At 39.1% G+C, this 16,319-nt stretch overlaps 1 protein-coding gene across 6 annotated transcripts in view; it reads left to right on the plus strand.

Moving 5' to 3' along the window:
- Positions 1-10,326, plus strand: part of LOC101466452 (RAC-beta serine/threonine-protein kinase) — a 46,947-nt gene extending 36,621 nt beyond the window's left edge. For all 6 annotated transcript variants that reach the window (XM_024803914.2, XM_024803918.2, XM_024803920.2 and 3 more), the window contains 5 exons: positions 4,349-4,477; positions 6,008-6,222; positions 6,305-6,392; positions 9,164-9,266; positions 9,367-10,326. In XM_024803914.2, the coding sequence (XP_024659682.1) occupies positions 4,349-4,477; positions 6,008-6,222; positions 6,305-6,392; positions 9,164-9,266; positions 9,367-9,446 (615 nt within the window). In that variant the 3' untranslated portion in view covers positions 9,447-10,326. The remainder of the gene's footprint in view (positions 1-4,348; positions 4,478-6,007; positions 6,223-6,304; positions 6,393-9,163; positions 9,267-9,366) is intronic.
- The last annotated feature ends 5,993 nt before the right edge of the window (positions 10,327-16,319 follow it).

The following is a 16,319-nucleotide window of genomic DNA, read 5'->3' on the forward strand; positions in this document are numbered from 1 at the left end:
GCCACCTCCTGTACATGGATGACATCAAGCTGTATGCCAAGAGTGAACGAGAAATCGATTCACTGATCCACACTACCAGGCTATACAGCAATGACATTGGAATGTCGTTCGGACTGGAGAAGTGTAGTCGGATGGTAACAAAGAGAGGGAAGGTAGTCAGAACTGAGGGGATTGAACTACCAGAAGGCAACATTGCAGACATAGAGGACAGTTACAAGTACCTGGGGATCCCGCAGGCGAATGGGAACCATGAAGAGGCCGCTAGAAAAGCTGCAACCACCAAGTACCTGCAGAGGGTCAGGCAAGTCCTGAGGAGTCAGCTGAATGGTAAGAACAAGATTCGGGCCATCAACACCTACGCCCTGCCCGTGATCAGGTACCCTGCTGGAGTAATAGGCTGGCCAAAGGAGGAGATAGAAGCCACTGACATAAAGACAAGAAAGCTCCTGACCATGCATGGAGGGTTTCACCCCAAGTCCAGCACCCTGAGGCTGTACGCTAAGTGGAAGGAAGGGGGCCGGGGACTGGTGAGTGTCAGCACCACAGTCCAGGATGAGACAACGAACATCCAAGAATACATTGGGAAGATGGCCCCAACTGACCGAGTGCTCAGTGAATACCTCAGGCAGCAGAAACCCAAGAAAGAGGAGGGAGACGAGGAACCATCATGGAAGGAAAGGGCCCCTGCACGGTATGTACCACCGGCAGATAGAGGAGGTGGCTGATATCCAGAAATCCTACCAGTGGCTGGACAAAGCTGGACTGAAAGACAGCACAGAGGCACTAATCATGGCAGCACACGAACACGCTCTGAGTACAAGATCCATAGAGGCTGGGGTCTATCACACCAGGCAAGACCCCAGGTGCAGGCTGTGTAAAGATGCCCCAGAGACAATCCAGCGCATAACAGCAGGGTGCAAGATGCTAGCAGGCAAGGCATACATGGAACGCCATAACCAAATGGCCGGCATAGTGTACAGGAACATCTGTGCCGAGTATAACCTGGAAGTCCCGAGGTCAAAATGGGAGATGCCCCCGAGGGTGGTGGAGAATGACCGAGCTAAGATCCTGTGGGACTTCCAGATACAGACGGACAAAATGGTGGTGATCGATGTAGCGGTTCCGAATGACAGCAATATTAGGAAGAAGGAACACGAGAAGCTGGAGAAATAGAAGAGCTCGAGAGGATGTGGAGGGTGAAGGTAACGGAGGTCCCCGTGGTAATCGGAGCCCTAGGTGCGGTGACTCCCAAGCTAGGCGAGTGGCTCCAGCAGATCTCGGGAATAACATCGGAGATCTCTGTCCAGAAGAGCGCAGTCCTGGGAACAGCTAAGATACTGCGCAGGACCCTCAAGCTCCCAGGCCTCTGGTAGAGGACCCGAGCTTGAAGGATAAACCGCCCGCAGGGGCGTGCTGGGTATTTTTATATATATATATAAATATATATATGTGTGTGTGTGTGTATATATATATATATATATATATATATATATATATATATATATATATATATATATATATATATATATATATATATGTATATATATATGTATATATATATATATATATATATATATATATACATATATATATATATATATATATGTATATATATATATGTATATATATATGTATGTATATATATATATATATATATATATATATGTATGTATATATATATATATATATATATATATGTATGTATATGTGTATATATATATATGTATATGTGTGTATATATATATATGTATATGTGTGTATATATATATATATATATGTATATGTGTATATATATGTATATATGTATGTATATATGTGTATATATATGTAGATATGTATGTATATATATATATATATATATATGTAGATATGTATGTATATATATATATATATATATATATATATATATATATATATATATATATATATGTATATAGATATGTATGTATATAGGGAGTGCAGAATTACTAGGCAAGTTGTATTTTTGAGGAATAATTTTATTATTGAACAACAACCATGTTCTCAATGAACCCAAAAAACTCATTAATATCAAAGCTGAATGTTTTTGGAAGTAGTTTTTAGTTTGTTTTTAGTTTTAGCTATTTTAGGGGGATATCTGTGTGTGCAGGTGACTATTACTGTGCATAATTATTAGGCAACTTAACAAGAAACAAATATATACCCATTTCAATTATTTATTTTTACCAGTGAAACCAATATAACATCTCCACATTCACAAATATACATTTCTGACATTCAAAAACAAAACAAAAACAAATCAGCGACCAATATAGCCACCTTTCTTTGCAAGGACACTCAAAAGCCTGCCATCCATGGATTCTGTCAGTGTTTTGATCTGTTCACCATCAACATTGCGTGCAGCAGCAACCACAGCCTCCCAGACACTGTTCAGAGAGGTGTACTGTTTTCCCTCATTGTAAATCTCACATTTGATGATGGACCACAGGTTCTCAATGGGGTTCAGATCAGGTGAACAAGGTGGCCATGTCATTAGTTTTTCTTCTTTTATACCCTTTCTTGCCAGCCACGCTGTGGAGTACTTGGACGCGTGTGATGGAGCATTGTCCTGCATGAAAATCATGTTTTTCTTGAAGGATGCAGACTTCTTCCTGTACCACTGCTTGAAGAAGGTGTCTTCCAGAAACTGGCAGTAGGACTGGGAGTTGAGCTTGACTCCATCCTCAACCCGAAAAGGCCCCACAAGCTCATGTTTGATGATACCAGCCCAAACCAGTACTCCACCTCCACCTTGCTGGCGTCTGAGTCGGACTGGAGCTCTCTGCCCTTTACCAATCCAGCCACGGGCCCATCCATCTGGCCCATCAAGACTCACTCGCATTTCATCAGTCCATAAAACCTTAGAAAAATCAGTCTTGAGATATTTCTTGGCCCAGTCTTGACGTTTCAGCTTGTGTGTCTTGTTCAGTGGTGGTCGTCTTTCAGCCTTTCTTACCTTGGCCATGTCTCTGAGTATTGCACACCTTGTGCTTTTGGGCATTCCAGTGATGTTGCAGCTCTGAAATATGGCCAAACTGGTGGCAAGTGGCATCTTGGCAGCTGCACGCTTGACTTTTCTCAGTTCATGGGCAGTTATTTTGCGCCTTGGTTTTTCCACACGCTTCTTGTGACCCTGTTGACTATTTTGAATGAAACGCTTGATTGTTCGATGATCACGCTTCAGAAGCTTTGCAATTTTGAGACTGCTGCATCCCTCTGCAAGATATCTCACTATTTTTGACTTTTCTGAGCCTGTCAAGTCCTTCTTTTGACCCATTTTGCCAAAGGAAAGGAAGTTGCCTAATAATTATGCACACCTGATTTAGGGTGTTGATGTCATTAGACCACACCCCTTCTCATTACAGAGATACATCACCTAATATGCTTAATTGGTAGTAGGCTTTCGAGCCTATACAGCTTGGAGTAAGACAACATGCATGAAGAGGTTGATGTGGACAAAATACTCATTTGCCTAATAATTCTGCACTCCCTGTATATCAAGGTCAGTGGTAATTCTTTTTGAAACTCTTGTAAATGCAAGAACTCAAGAATACAGTGATGTGGGAGCTTCAAATTGATATCACAGGAGTATCTACTAAAAATCTTGGACGAGTTTGAATGACGTCGACCTGTCTTTGAAAAAGGAACAACAAAACTATTCTTTCAGTGATCAAGATGATGAGGTTCCACAAATATTTGTACACTGGATGTAGGCAATATGTCTGTGAAGGTTCTCAGTCATCCAGGTCATCGTAGTCAAAGCAGCTTGCAAAGAAAAGCGTCTGGACTTCTTTAAGTTGCTTGAAGACGTTTCACCTCTCATCCGAGAAGCTTCTTCAGTTCTAAGGTCAAATGGTGGAGACTCCCAGATATAAACCTAGTGGGAGTAACCCCCCACAGAGGGACAAAAAGACCCCCTGATGATCCTCTAATTGCCTGAGCTCTGGCTGATTGGGACCCACACCCAGTTTCACACCTTGGCTCAGGCGATTAGAGGATCATCACGGGGTCCTTTTGTCCCTCTGTGGGGGGATACTCCCACTAGGTTTATATCTGGGGGTCTCCACCATTTGACCTTAGAACTGAAGAAGCTTCTCGGATGAGAGGTGAAACGTCTTCAAGCAACTTAAAGAAGTCCAGACGCTTTTCTTTGCAAGCTGCTTTGACTAGATGTAGGCTTATTTTTTGGTTAGTTTAATGTAGACAGCATGTTTGTTTTTCTGTTGTTTTGTGAACAGACGAAGAAAATGTACAGGAACTGTGGATCTGTTGAATTGGCAGCAGTGTATGATTATACTGAAATCTGATGTGAATGTGTTTTTCCTCTCAGCTGGAGAATTTGATGCTGGACAAAGACGGACACATTAAAATAACTGATTTTGGCCTTTGTAAAGAGGGCATTACTCCAGATGCAACAATGAAAACCTTTTGTGGAACACCTGAATATCTGGCTCCTGAGGTAAGGCACTGTCTGGTGACACATTTTAAACACACCTGTGTTGTCAAGCTTGTTTAATAGCTTGTTTAATATCATAGTTTGGTCCCCTGTCTCTAGATTTGCTGCAACTGTAAATCTATCACTCATATTTTATGTGCATAAGAAGCTGTCTTGGTTGAGCCATGTAAAGTGTTCTGTTTTTGTTTGTTTTTCCTGTGTACAGTAAAACAAGGTACGTGTGAGTTGATATGTTGACCAATGTCCAATATCACTAAGAATCATGCTACACCCAAGACACCCAATCACCCAAGTTTGTGAACTTGGGAATGAGGTGATGTAGACGTTTCATGCCATACCATAATCTCAGACTAGTTCAAATCTCAGTGACCTTGACCTCAAGGTCAGAGGTCACGTTTCCTGAAAATGTTGTCAATGCGACAACTTGAGCACAAGCCAACACAGGATTTCCAAATTGTGTCAAGAGGAGTACCACTGGCGACCACCAGTTGGTTTTTTATTTATTTATTTATTAAAACAGCTTTTACCATCAAGCCATTCAACACCTCAACTACAACACTTGAATACCGACACCACACTTCACAGGATGCACACAGAAGCTGTCCTAAAGTTTCTCAAGAACATACTACACTCTGCACTGGTCACTTCATTCTTATTAGTATTTAAATAAAAATAAAAACCCTTACTCCGTCCAATACTGTACTAACTGCAACTCTAAAATCTTGTACTGCTCAGTTTGTGCTACTGCTCACTCCTGCCACTTTATCCCTTGTGCAATATCCCATTACCCCCATTTCAATGGTCACATTTCTATTTAAGATTTTTTTATTTATACATTTGTGTATATATTTATATATATTTAGTCTGTTAATATTTGTAATATTTTTACTGTATTATACTGCTGAGTGACTTGTCTTCTGCACGTCAAACACATTTCATTGGAATGTTGACCCTGTGCTAGCTTGCATATGACAATTAAAACTGAAATTGAACTGAAACTGACTTATATTGGGCTCTACTATAGACAGATGGGCCACACCAGCAGAAGACCACATTGAGGCCACAGTTTGCATGGAATTAACAAATTAGACAGTAGAAGATTAGAAAAACATTGTGTAGTCTGAGTTTCAATTTCTGGTGAATTTTAGCTGGTATGGTTCCTTTTATCAGCTCACTGATATACACTGATATTATATCAGGCACAATTCGGACCCCTTAGTACCAGTTAAGCATGGTTTAAATGGCAGCTCCATTTAAACATGCAGATCACTTATTTAAAGAGTAGGAAGAAAATGATGCATTTGATTTTTTTACACACTTAAGAGAAAAGATTAGCCCTGCTCTTTCAAACAGAAGGGGTGATGTAAAAGATGACTGGTAAGAAGTTTGAACAGAAAAAGAAGAAAAAACATATAAAGAAGAAATATTTTTGACTCACAAAAGTGTGCCATTATTTGCACCAAATGCGATGGTGTGCCAATTCAGAGTTATGGCTTTTTACTGCTGTTGAGAAATCGGTCTCTTCTTCCTCAGGTCCTAGAAGATAATGACTACGGCCGCGCAGTGGACTGGTGGGGTCTCGGTGTAGTTATGTATGAAATGATGTGTGGCCGATTGCCTTTCTATAACCAAGACCACGAGCGCTTATTTGAGCTCATCCTAATGGAGGAGATCCGCTTTCCTCGGAACCTCTCACCTGAGGCCAAGTCCCTGCTGGCTGGCCTGCTCAAGAAGGATCCCAAGCACAGGTATTAGCCCAAACTACTACTCTGTGTGGATTATATTAAAAATGCCTAGTTTACTCTCAAATAATCTCATTTGGACTGACAGGTTAGGAGGAGGTCCCAGTGATGCCAAAGAAGTAATGACTCACAAATTTTTTATCACCATCAACTGGCATGATGTGGAACAGAGAAAGGTGGGGCTTTCTTTTTTTTAACAACTTATTTCTATTTATCAAGCGCAGTCAGACAGTCCAATCAGTCATGTCTTCATTTAACAGGAACAGCAGTTACAAGTGAGTCAAAAATGAAACGATGGATTCTGGCATTCTTGCAGTGTAGCATTCTTGTTGCTCCATAGCAACATGACATGAGAGAAATAAAAAGTAACCAAATTAATAATAACATTCATGAGGAATCCCAACACTCACCAGATGTACTATAAAGTAACCACATTCTTCACACACACTTGAATTTGGGTGAGGTGGAGTGACAAGCTCCTTACACTACGATGACGGTGGATGGCTGGGAACCTTCACAGACACGGATTTTAGATGTTCTCAAATTTTGATAAATGGTAAATGTCCATGGAAAGTAGCCATCAGGCCAATCCACATGTGATAGATTCCATTGATATTAGGTTCTTTTGGTGGTGCAAAGTGTTGATTTTTTCACCAACAACCTTTTGAATTGCAACCAAAAAGTTTGGCCTACTCATCAGGCCATATCAGAAGTTTCCTCATGCTTGTGGAATACTTGATGTATATTTTGCAAATTTTTGCCAGATTTCAATGTTTTTCTTTGTCAGGAAAGGCTTCCATCTTGCAACCCTACTCCATAGTCAAGGCAAATGTAGAATATGGGAGATTGTTTTCACACTTTTAGTTGCAGAAATGTCTTAAATACATAAGGACCTGGATGACTTCTAATTTCCTACCTCACCTCTGTGCTTGTCAGTGCAGCATTTAATATTTTGGACACTAAGATTTTATTACAGAGATAAGAGCATGCCGTAGTTAGAGAATGTAGTACGCTGCAGTGGTTTTAATCAAATCTATTTAATAGACTCCAATTTTTTCATGTAAATGAAGATTGTTCTGTACTTGCAAAGGTTAATCATAGAATTCCAGAGTGTTTCATGCTACAATTAATTCTGTTTACATTATATATGCCTCTCTTAGGCAGTGTCATTCAAAGGCATACGATACATTTTCATTGCTACGCAGCTGATACCCACTGACACACCAATTCGTTAAACTGTTTAAGATAATAAATGTCCTGCGTCTAAATTCTGATTCATTGGTCCTAAAAATCTTGGAAACACAGTGTCTAACCAGATGCATACTTTGGAAGCCATTACCTAGGCCTCCAGTAATACGGTGAGGAATCTTGGAGTTGTTTTTGACCAGGATGTTCTTGATTAAACAAATATGTAGCACTGCTTACTTATTTTGTGCAGTATCTTTAAAATTAAAAATATTATTTCTGATCTTGTCCTGAAAATGCATTAATGCATTTATTACTTCTAAGCTGGACTATTGAAATTCATTATCAGGTTGTCATAAAAACTCTTTGAAATGCCTTCTGTTGATCCAAAATGCTCCAGTTGGAGTACCAACAGGTACTAGAATGAGACAGCATATTCCTCCCATACTGACTTCACTTCATTGGCTCCATGTTAAATTCAAAGTAAAATTTAAAATCCTTCTCCTCACATACAAGTTGTTAAATATTTAGGCCCCATCTTTTCTTAAAGAACTCATAGTACCCTATCACCATAATAATAGAGCACTTTGTTCTCAGACTCCTGGATAAATTTATAATTAGTTTAATAAGTAGCTCTTTGAAGGAAATTTCTGTTAGCTGTTTCTGCGTAAAGCAAAAAGCTAATTGAACTAATAAAAATTAATACAAATATTAGCGCATGGGAATACAAGTGTTTTTTACTCCTTAGCCATAAAAGGCTGATTGGGTATTGTCATTACAAAATCTTGTGAATGCAATAACTCAAGAAAGAAGTCACCGAGAATTTTCAAATTAATCAGAATTTTTAATTAATCTCAAGTTTAGAGGTCAAGTTTTCTGAAAATCTTGTGATTGTGATAACTTAAAAACAAAGCGACGCAGGATTTTGAAATTGAGACCATAGGTGTATGTGCTACGAGGCTACCACTGGTGGTCGCCAGTATTGCTTAACATTATTGTGAGGCAACATGTTTCTAATTTTAGAGATATTGTGGAAATGCAAGAAACAGCCCTAAATATTTGTTTAATATGCACATTGAAGGATATATCGTAGTCAAAAACAACTCCAAGATTCCTTACAGTGTTACTGGAGGCCAAGGTAATGCCATCCAGGGTAAGTATCTGGTTACACATCATATTTCTAAGATTTTTAGGGCCAAAGACAAGAACTTTAGGTTTGTCTGAATTAGAGGTCATCTAGGTTTTTACACAGTAACTTTAATAACTACAGCATGCTCTGATCTGTGTAACAAGTATTGAATGCTGCATCAAGATAAGCACAGAGATGAGGCCATAAGATGATCATTTGTAACCTTCGTTAACCCTGCTTTTGTACTGTGATAAATTCAGATTTAAAACTCTCCAAATAAACCATTCCTGTACAGATAATTAGTTAGCTGTTTCACAGCTACTCGTTCAAAATCTTTTGAGATAAACAGCCTATAATTAGTTAAGACAGCTGGGTCAAGTAGTGGCTTTTTACCCCATTTCCGCAAAAGGGTATTGGGGTAATGTCATCACCTCACTGGGCAGGTCGGCAGGCTGGTAGCATGTACACCCAAGTTTGTGAATATGATAACTCAAGATCGAAGTGATGTAGGAATTTTAAATGGATACCCTAGGTATGAGTTATGCCAACTGCATTGTAGACCCTCCTCTACATGCATGTTATAAATCCAGCATGTTACCAAGTGATATCTGTCTCTTCCAATCCCTGGTACAGCTGACCCCCCTCTTCAAACCGCAAGTAACATCAGAGACAGATACCCGGTACTTTGATGAGGAGTTCACAGCACAAACAATCACACTCACTCCCCCAAACAAGTGTAAGTATCTTCTTGTTGGACCCGTCAGCACTGATCCATCATTATTCAAAGTTAATATCACGTTTCTTGGTCACTGACTTAGATTGCCTTCTTGTTACAGATAACAGTCTGGACTGTGAGGACCCCAGCCAAGAAGCTCATTTCCCCCAATTCTCCTATTCTGCTAGCATAAGAGAGTGATAGCATCTCTGCCACACACACACACACGTGTATAAACACCTTGGTTACAATCATACAGCCATAAAAATAAGTAGAGCTTTCATTTTTAAAGAGGTGTTACTCTTAGCACGATTTCAGTGCCTTGCCTGGGAGCCTTATTGTTAAAATCTGTCTTTGTCCACAGAAAGGAAAAAGCCTATCCACAGTGACTATACTGTAACATAAGAACTTCACATAGCCATCAGTGCAGTTTAACAACATAATCAAGACCATCAGACCTACAAAGATGGTGCTGCTGTTTGTACCATTCTTTTTTTCTTTTTCTTTTTATATTCAATGAATAAGCCATGCAACTCCCCATGACACTTGTAAGTCCTCTAATTCAATCCTGGCTGTGACCTTTGGTGAAATATATGAAGAAGGGAGGAGAGCAGCAGTTAATCTTACTATTACACCAAAAAATCCTGCATGTCTGTTTTTTGAACATTTTTTTCTTCTGTATTATTAGCTCATTGAGTATTAAGGAATAAATTATAATATTATACAAATGGAAGGATGTGTACTGAACTCAATCCTTGTACAAGCTAACTGCAAAAAATGGACATTTGTCACTTTTTATTACTTTGTGCTTTAGAATTTTGGTCTCCCATGTGTTAGATATTGTCTTTGTAGCCTTTATCATTTAGCATTTTTGGTCCCCCAGAACACAAGTTCACTTGCTGAACATTTTACATCAGAGATGTCAGACTCATTTTACATCGAGGGCCACATACAGCCCACTTTGATCATATGGGGACCATACAAGTGAAACTGCACTTCTTTTCAGCATAAATATATTTAACTGCACATTTAATCCCTGAGATATCTTAGTATACAATAAAGAAGTGTGTTTTCAACAGAACATCTCATTATTTCTGCATGATATTTATATTAAATTATAGAAAAGGTTCTGGTAGCTCACTGCCCAGACTGTCCCATATCTGTAAAACATAAATCATTTGTTTGTTGAAATTTTTTTTCTTTGGTTTGTTTAAAAATTTAGTAAAAAAAAATGTTAAATATAATGTAAAAACGTTTTGATGCATGCTCAGTATCCAGGTAAGTAAATCCTAAAGGTTGATTCTGTTCATCTGTATGTAGTGTGTTCAGTGGGAGAAACGTTTCATCACTCATCCAAGTGACTTCTTCAGTCTCAGCTGACTCCAGGTTTCCCCAACCTTATAAACAGTACATTTGCACAATCACTGAAACTCGCCCACTAAATAAACAATGGGCTGTGAGGTCAGTTCCTTGATCTTTAATATGCAAATTTTCATGACCATTGATTAATGGCCATGAGTAACATTCACAGAGAGTTAGGGAATGCCTACAATCACAGCATTGTAAGATATGGAAAGATGTACCCTTAGGCCCCCTCCTCGATTCAAAGATGATCTTTCTATAGCACTTTCTAGTCTCTACTCTCACTGACCACTCAAAGCACTTTAGAATATAAGTCTCATTTTAACTACACATCTTACAACTAGTCATTTAGCATCAGATCCTTAATATGATCACTATCTGAGAGGCCTTTCAGAAGATGGGTAGAGATTATCACTCTGTGGATAATAGTTCAACAGAAATAAAAATTACATTTCTCAACAAAAAATTGCAAGGGCCGAGGCTCAGTCCCCAACACCCACAATGTCAAAGGTGCAGATAAAATTACTATTATAAAATGTTAAAATTGAGCAAGACAGACAGCAGTTAATGGGGCCACTGCAGCAACCTCACCACTAGGGTCACGTGGTAATGCAACACCCAGCAAAACCACGTGACTGGCCTTACCCACTGCGACCTACGTGACCCCCCTACACCACAGGGGTGTGAGTGATGTGTGATGGGCTGGGATCACAAGTTGTATGCCACAAATGTAAAAAAAAAAAAACGATAATGAAATTTACTACATGTAGACATATTCAGTTCTTTATAGCTCCGCAAACCTCAGTTCAATTATGTATTACAATTTCTCAAGTAACATAATTTGTTGGATGGCCATTTATCCAAGAATTATTTAGGATGTTGGGGTGCAACATCTTTACCAGGATTTTTCAAAGATGTAGTATAACATTTTCAGTAATTTAACCACATAGAGGCAGTCCACCAACTCAAAAAGCAATTCAAGTGGCATTATTCAACACAGGCATAAAAAATCGGACTGGCGCTTCATACTTCTAGACAAGAAGCAAACTGGTACGAGTTTTTGAATTCATACAAACCGTCCCTTTATTGTTCCACTCAAGTGTCCTACTGCAGGTTTTTGGCTGCTAATCTACTCTTTTACATCACTTCCACTTTCCCATACTACAAAACTGAATTCTGACATCATTGCTGTAGTCCAATTATTTTTCTGCCCACTTTCTTTAAGCAAGTCAGCCTCCACTCTGTATGCTTTAAATTGCACCACTGCTGTATTTCATTAGCCCTTGCAGACTCCAGTTGACCCATGGTGTGTGTGTGTGTTTTGTTTTGTTTTTTTGGTGGGGGGTCATTACATTGGATACTTTATTAGTTTTTTGTTTGTTTGTTTGCTTTTAGAAATTAAATCAAAATTAAATTCGTTACATTCCTCCAAAGTGCTCAGTGGTCGTGCGTTTGGTCTGGATTGATGAATAAGAGAGTATCTAAGTTGTATGTCAACTTTGAGATGATAGCCCCTTATGCATGCAAATTGATCTTCAGTAAACTACCTGAAGAAGCGTAATTAAATGCCCAAATGGTCAGAGTGGCAGCAATTAACTCATATCACGTTCAGAGGATGTAAGAATTACATACTCAGATAACACTGCATTTCTTTCTGCCATCTCTTTTGCAGAATGTCGGGGGGGGCGTGGCTTCGGTTTGCACACATGGGATTGTGAGGCTCACAGTTCTTTCCCCCAGCAAGAAATATGTTGCTGTGAAGAAGCCACGCCTCCATGAGCTGCCTCACATGTTGCCACACACATCCACTTCTCCTATGCTGCATTCAGGTTTTGTTGGGCTGTCAAAAAGCAGTGATATTTCTGTTGTTACTTTCTGTTCTACACTAAGTGCACTGAATATTATTGCGCTGATTTAAAAGTTACATGACTGCATCATAAGTAATGATAACAATAAACATTGCCAAATGTAACTGGTGGGGCACTTTCCACCGGACCACACTCCACTTTTTTCTCCTTTTTTTTCTTACAAACTTCCAGTATTGTTTGAAAAACATACAGTGTTGGGGAAACTAAATTGCAAGATACTACTTTATGGTGGATGATGCTTAATAACTGCAAAGCAGCTATAGGGAAAGATTTTATTTAAAGCTCCTTAGTTAGAATGTTGAGTGTCAAGGTTGATTTGTAACAGAAGCAACAAGAGTGATAGGGAGCATTTACAATATGGTAATGAGACCTGCTTTGGTGTATGGTTTGGAAATGGTGAAACTAACAAAAAAAAAACATGGGGTGGAGGCCCCATCTTATCTTAATGACTTTCTAGTCACCCCATTAGAGCACTTTGCTCTAGCACTGCAGGCTTACTTATTTTTTCCTAGAGTATTTAAAAGTGGGCAGCACGGTGGCACGGTGGTTAGCACTGTTGCCGCACAGCAAGAAGGTCCTGAGTTCAATTCCACCATCAGGCCGGGGTCTTTCTGTGTGGAGTTTGCATGTTCTCCCCGTGTTTGCGTGGGTTCTCTCCAGGTACTCCGGCTTCCTCCCACCGTCCAAAGACATGCAGCTTGTGGGGATAGGTTAATTGATTAATCCAAATTGTCACTAGGTGTGAATGTGCGAGTGAGTGTGAATGGTTGTCTGTCCCTATGTGTTAGCCCTGCGACAGACTGGCGACCTGTCCAGGGTGTACCCCGCCTTTCGCCCTATGACAGCTGGGATAGGCTCCAGTGCCCCCCGCGACCCTGAAAAAGATAAGCGGAAGCGAATGGATGGATGGATATTTAAAAGTAGAATGGGAGGGAAAGCCTTCAATTTTTAGGCCCCTCTTGTATGGAACCAGCTTCCAGTTTGGATTAGGGAGACAGTGATCATCTTCTTTTTAAGCCTAATCTTAAAAGTAGAGCTAGTGTCTGAGAAAGTTCAAGGATGTAGTGAAGGAGGACATGCAGATGGTTGGTGTGACAAGAGGCTTCTAGAGATACGTTGGTATTAAACCATATGACGATTGAAACACCTGCTGTGCTGATCCCTAAAGGGAGCAGCTGAAAGAAGGAAAAGAAGAAGGAAAAGCAGTTTGACTGCTGTGGTTGTCTAATGAATGTATCATCTGGACATGTTTTCAGAGCACCAGTGATGAAAGTGAAGGGAAGCACACCTGTCAAAAGAGGTTTCAGTAACAGCAAAGAATCAATTTCAAAATAGAAACCCTAAAAGTCCTTACTTTTCATGGTCAGTAGTTATTTTTAGTTTTCATTCCAGAACTACTTGCCTCGCTATGAATGTGCTTGACTTAATACTAATGCTAGTCAGTAACACTCCTCAGCAGTTCATCTGAAGCTACTTGTTTTTTGCGAATGAGTTGATAAAAATAAGAGGGCTGTTCAGCAAAGTGGATGAAAGATCTAGAAGAGAATAATTTTGTCTACTGATGGAAACAATTTAAACATGCTTTCCAAGGTGAGCTTTGTTTTAATTCGGTGGTTGGTAAGGCAGGTAAAATACCCACATGAAGAGTTTTTATGAGTTTTATAACGTGTATTTTGTAAACACAAGGTAGAAAATAAAACAAAACCACAACACGTTTGTCAGGATATTAAGATTCAATAGTACTTTTTTTTTTATTATAGTGAAGATTTAAAAGTACACAGCAAATCCAGCATGTCCAAATTAACACTGTCGGATTTGATTTCAACACTATTAAAGTGTCTATATGGGTCCACACCAGAAAGTGTTAATTTAACTCTTTTTGGAGAGTTGGTACGTTAACTCTGATTTAGTGTTAAACACCAAATCTGTCTGGAGTTGATAATTTAACACTTGGTGTTAAGAGTTTATATATTAACTCTCAAAGAGTATTTTAGTTTAACTACGTAAGAGTTATCTTCTAATTCATTCTAAAAAGCGGGAATTTTACTGTTCTGAACTTCTAGAAATTTTTTTTGGAAATAAACATTTACTAAAAAGATGCAATGGTTTTTGAAAAACATTTATTCTGAACTGTGCACCACAATTTCAAAACATCTTCTGAAAGATGTAACAGCATACATGTTCTCACTTTCATTAGAATTTTGTTTATCAAAAGGTCTGACATGGTAAATGCAAATAACAGCATTCTCATCACTTATTTCTTCAATACAATATGCATGTCCTTCATTCATCCCTTTGTGGAACTTCAACGCACTTCTGCTCTCCCCCATATTCCATCTTCACAAGCATATCCTGTGCGGAGATTGAATAAAAATTAGTTGACACTAATTAATGGCACAAATAATCCAGTAAACAATTGCAGCACAGAAAAAAAAAAAGGAATCCTCTTTGAGCCATTACTTGTGTAAAGTATTTTCCCAAAAGACAAGGACACAGGCAACAGGTAATACTGAACTAAATGTAAAACCTCAACCTTTTTCATTTTTACCTAAACCGTGTGCACAAAACTCTGGAGGGATCTATGCTAACGTAGAATCCAGTCAGGACGTCAGCTACTGCTGTTTGCTCGTTTTTTTTTTATTTTTATGGGCGATCGTTTTCAGGCTTCAAGTAGCACCATTATACCAACATTTCACATTCTAGACATTGTTTTAGGTGTATTTGACCAAAAGTTTGACTGAAAATTCACATGCAAACTTTTTTCAAGGCTGTGGTATTTGCCCGCAAACAATACCTTTCAGCTAGCTAAAACAGAATATTATGCTATCAGCGAGCAACATGGCTAATGCCTTTCACACAGCTTTGTCTCAACTCCAAAGAGCCACAGAAGTAAAAGCTCATAATAATAATTGAAACAATCGTTGAAAAAATGACTTACCAAGCATGGCAAACAACTCAAATATGTAGAGCAAAATGTTCTGAAACGGCTGCACTTCAGCTTCGATTGGAGCCGTGCTGGGGGCGGAGTCTGTGAATTTACTCTGTTGGTGTCATAGCCCCTCTAGGAGTTCAGAGTTAAGAGGTCAAGAGTTAATGTTTCCATTGTAACACCTCCAGATTTGACAGAGAAAGACTAATTTTTAACACTCGATTTTAACTACTATCATTTTACACCTCAGAGTTACATTAAAAGAATGTGACTCTGCTTAGAGTAAAATTAACTCTACTTTTGCAAGAAGACTATTAACACCAAAAAATTTAACACTTTTGAATTTGCTGTGTAAGACAATCACTGAATTAATGTAAGCTAAGAATGCTACTACGCTTATTGCTTTCTCAAATGTCAAATTACTTTGAAACACATGAACGTCTGATTTTGTATTTACGACAGCAGTTAAACACACCATACTAGCACCAAGCTCAACCCTCACTTGGCCTGTCCGGCGTCACCGACTAATCACGTATCTGTGAGGGAAAGGCTAAACCGTTGGCGTTACGTCAGCATCTAACTCTTCTGTGGCTGGCTACGTAAATGAACGTCATGGATGCCTTCAGTACACGGTTAGTGTGCCTACGTTCCTTATAGCAGGTTTTCATGCATCACTTCAGCAAAGTAGAGCTTTGATTTGTTTTTTCCTGCTACTGGCAGAGGCAAAGGATATATATTGTCATATATATGATTCTTCTACCCAAAATAGATTTTTAAACCTAGTACTGGCGGACTTCTGCTACCAGGAGGGAGCAATTTTCTCTTAAGATAAAGGTGCTGAGTAAACTGTACTGAGTTCCACATTTGAAGGGTAACTGAACAGTTTTAGTCTGAGCCTCGTCTCAGTTTTTTGTA

This window comes from Maylandia zebra, linkage group LG10, assembly GCF_041146795.1.
Source record: "Maylandia zebra isolate NMK-2024a linkage group LG10, Mzebra_GT3a, whole genome shotgun sequence".
NCBI lineage: Eukaryota > Metazoa > Chordata > Actinopteri > Cichliformes > Cichlidae > Maylandia > Maylandia zebra.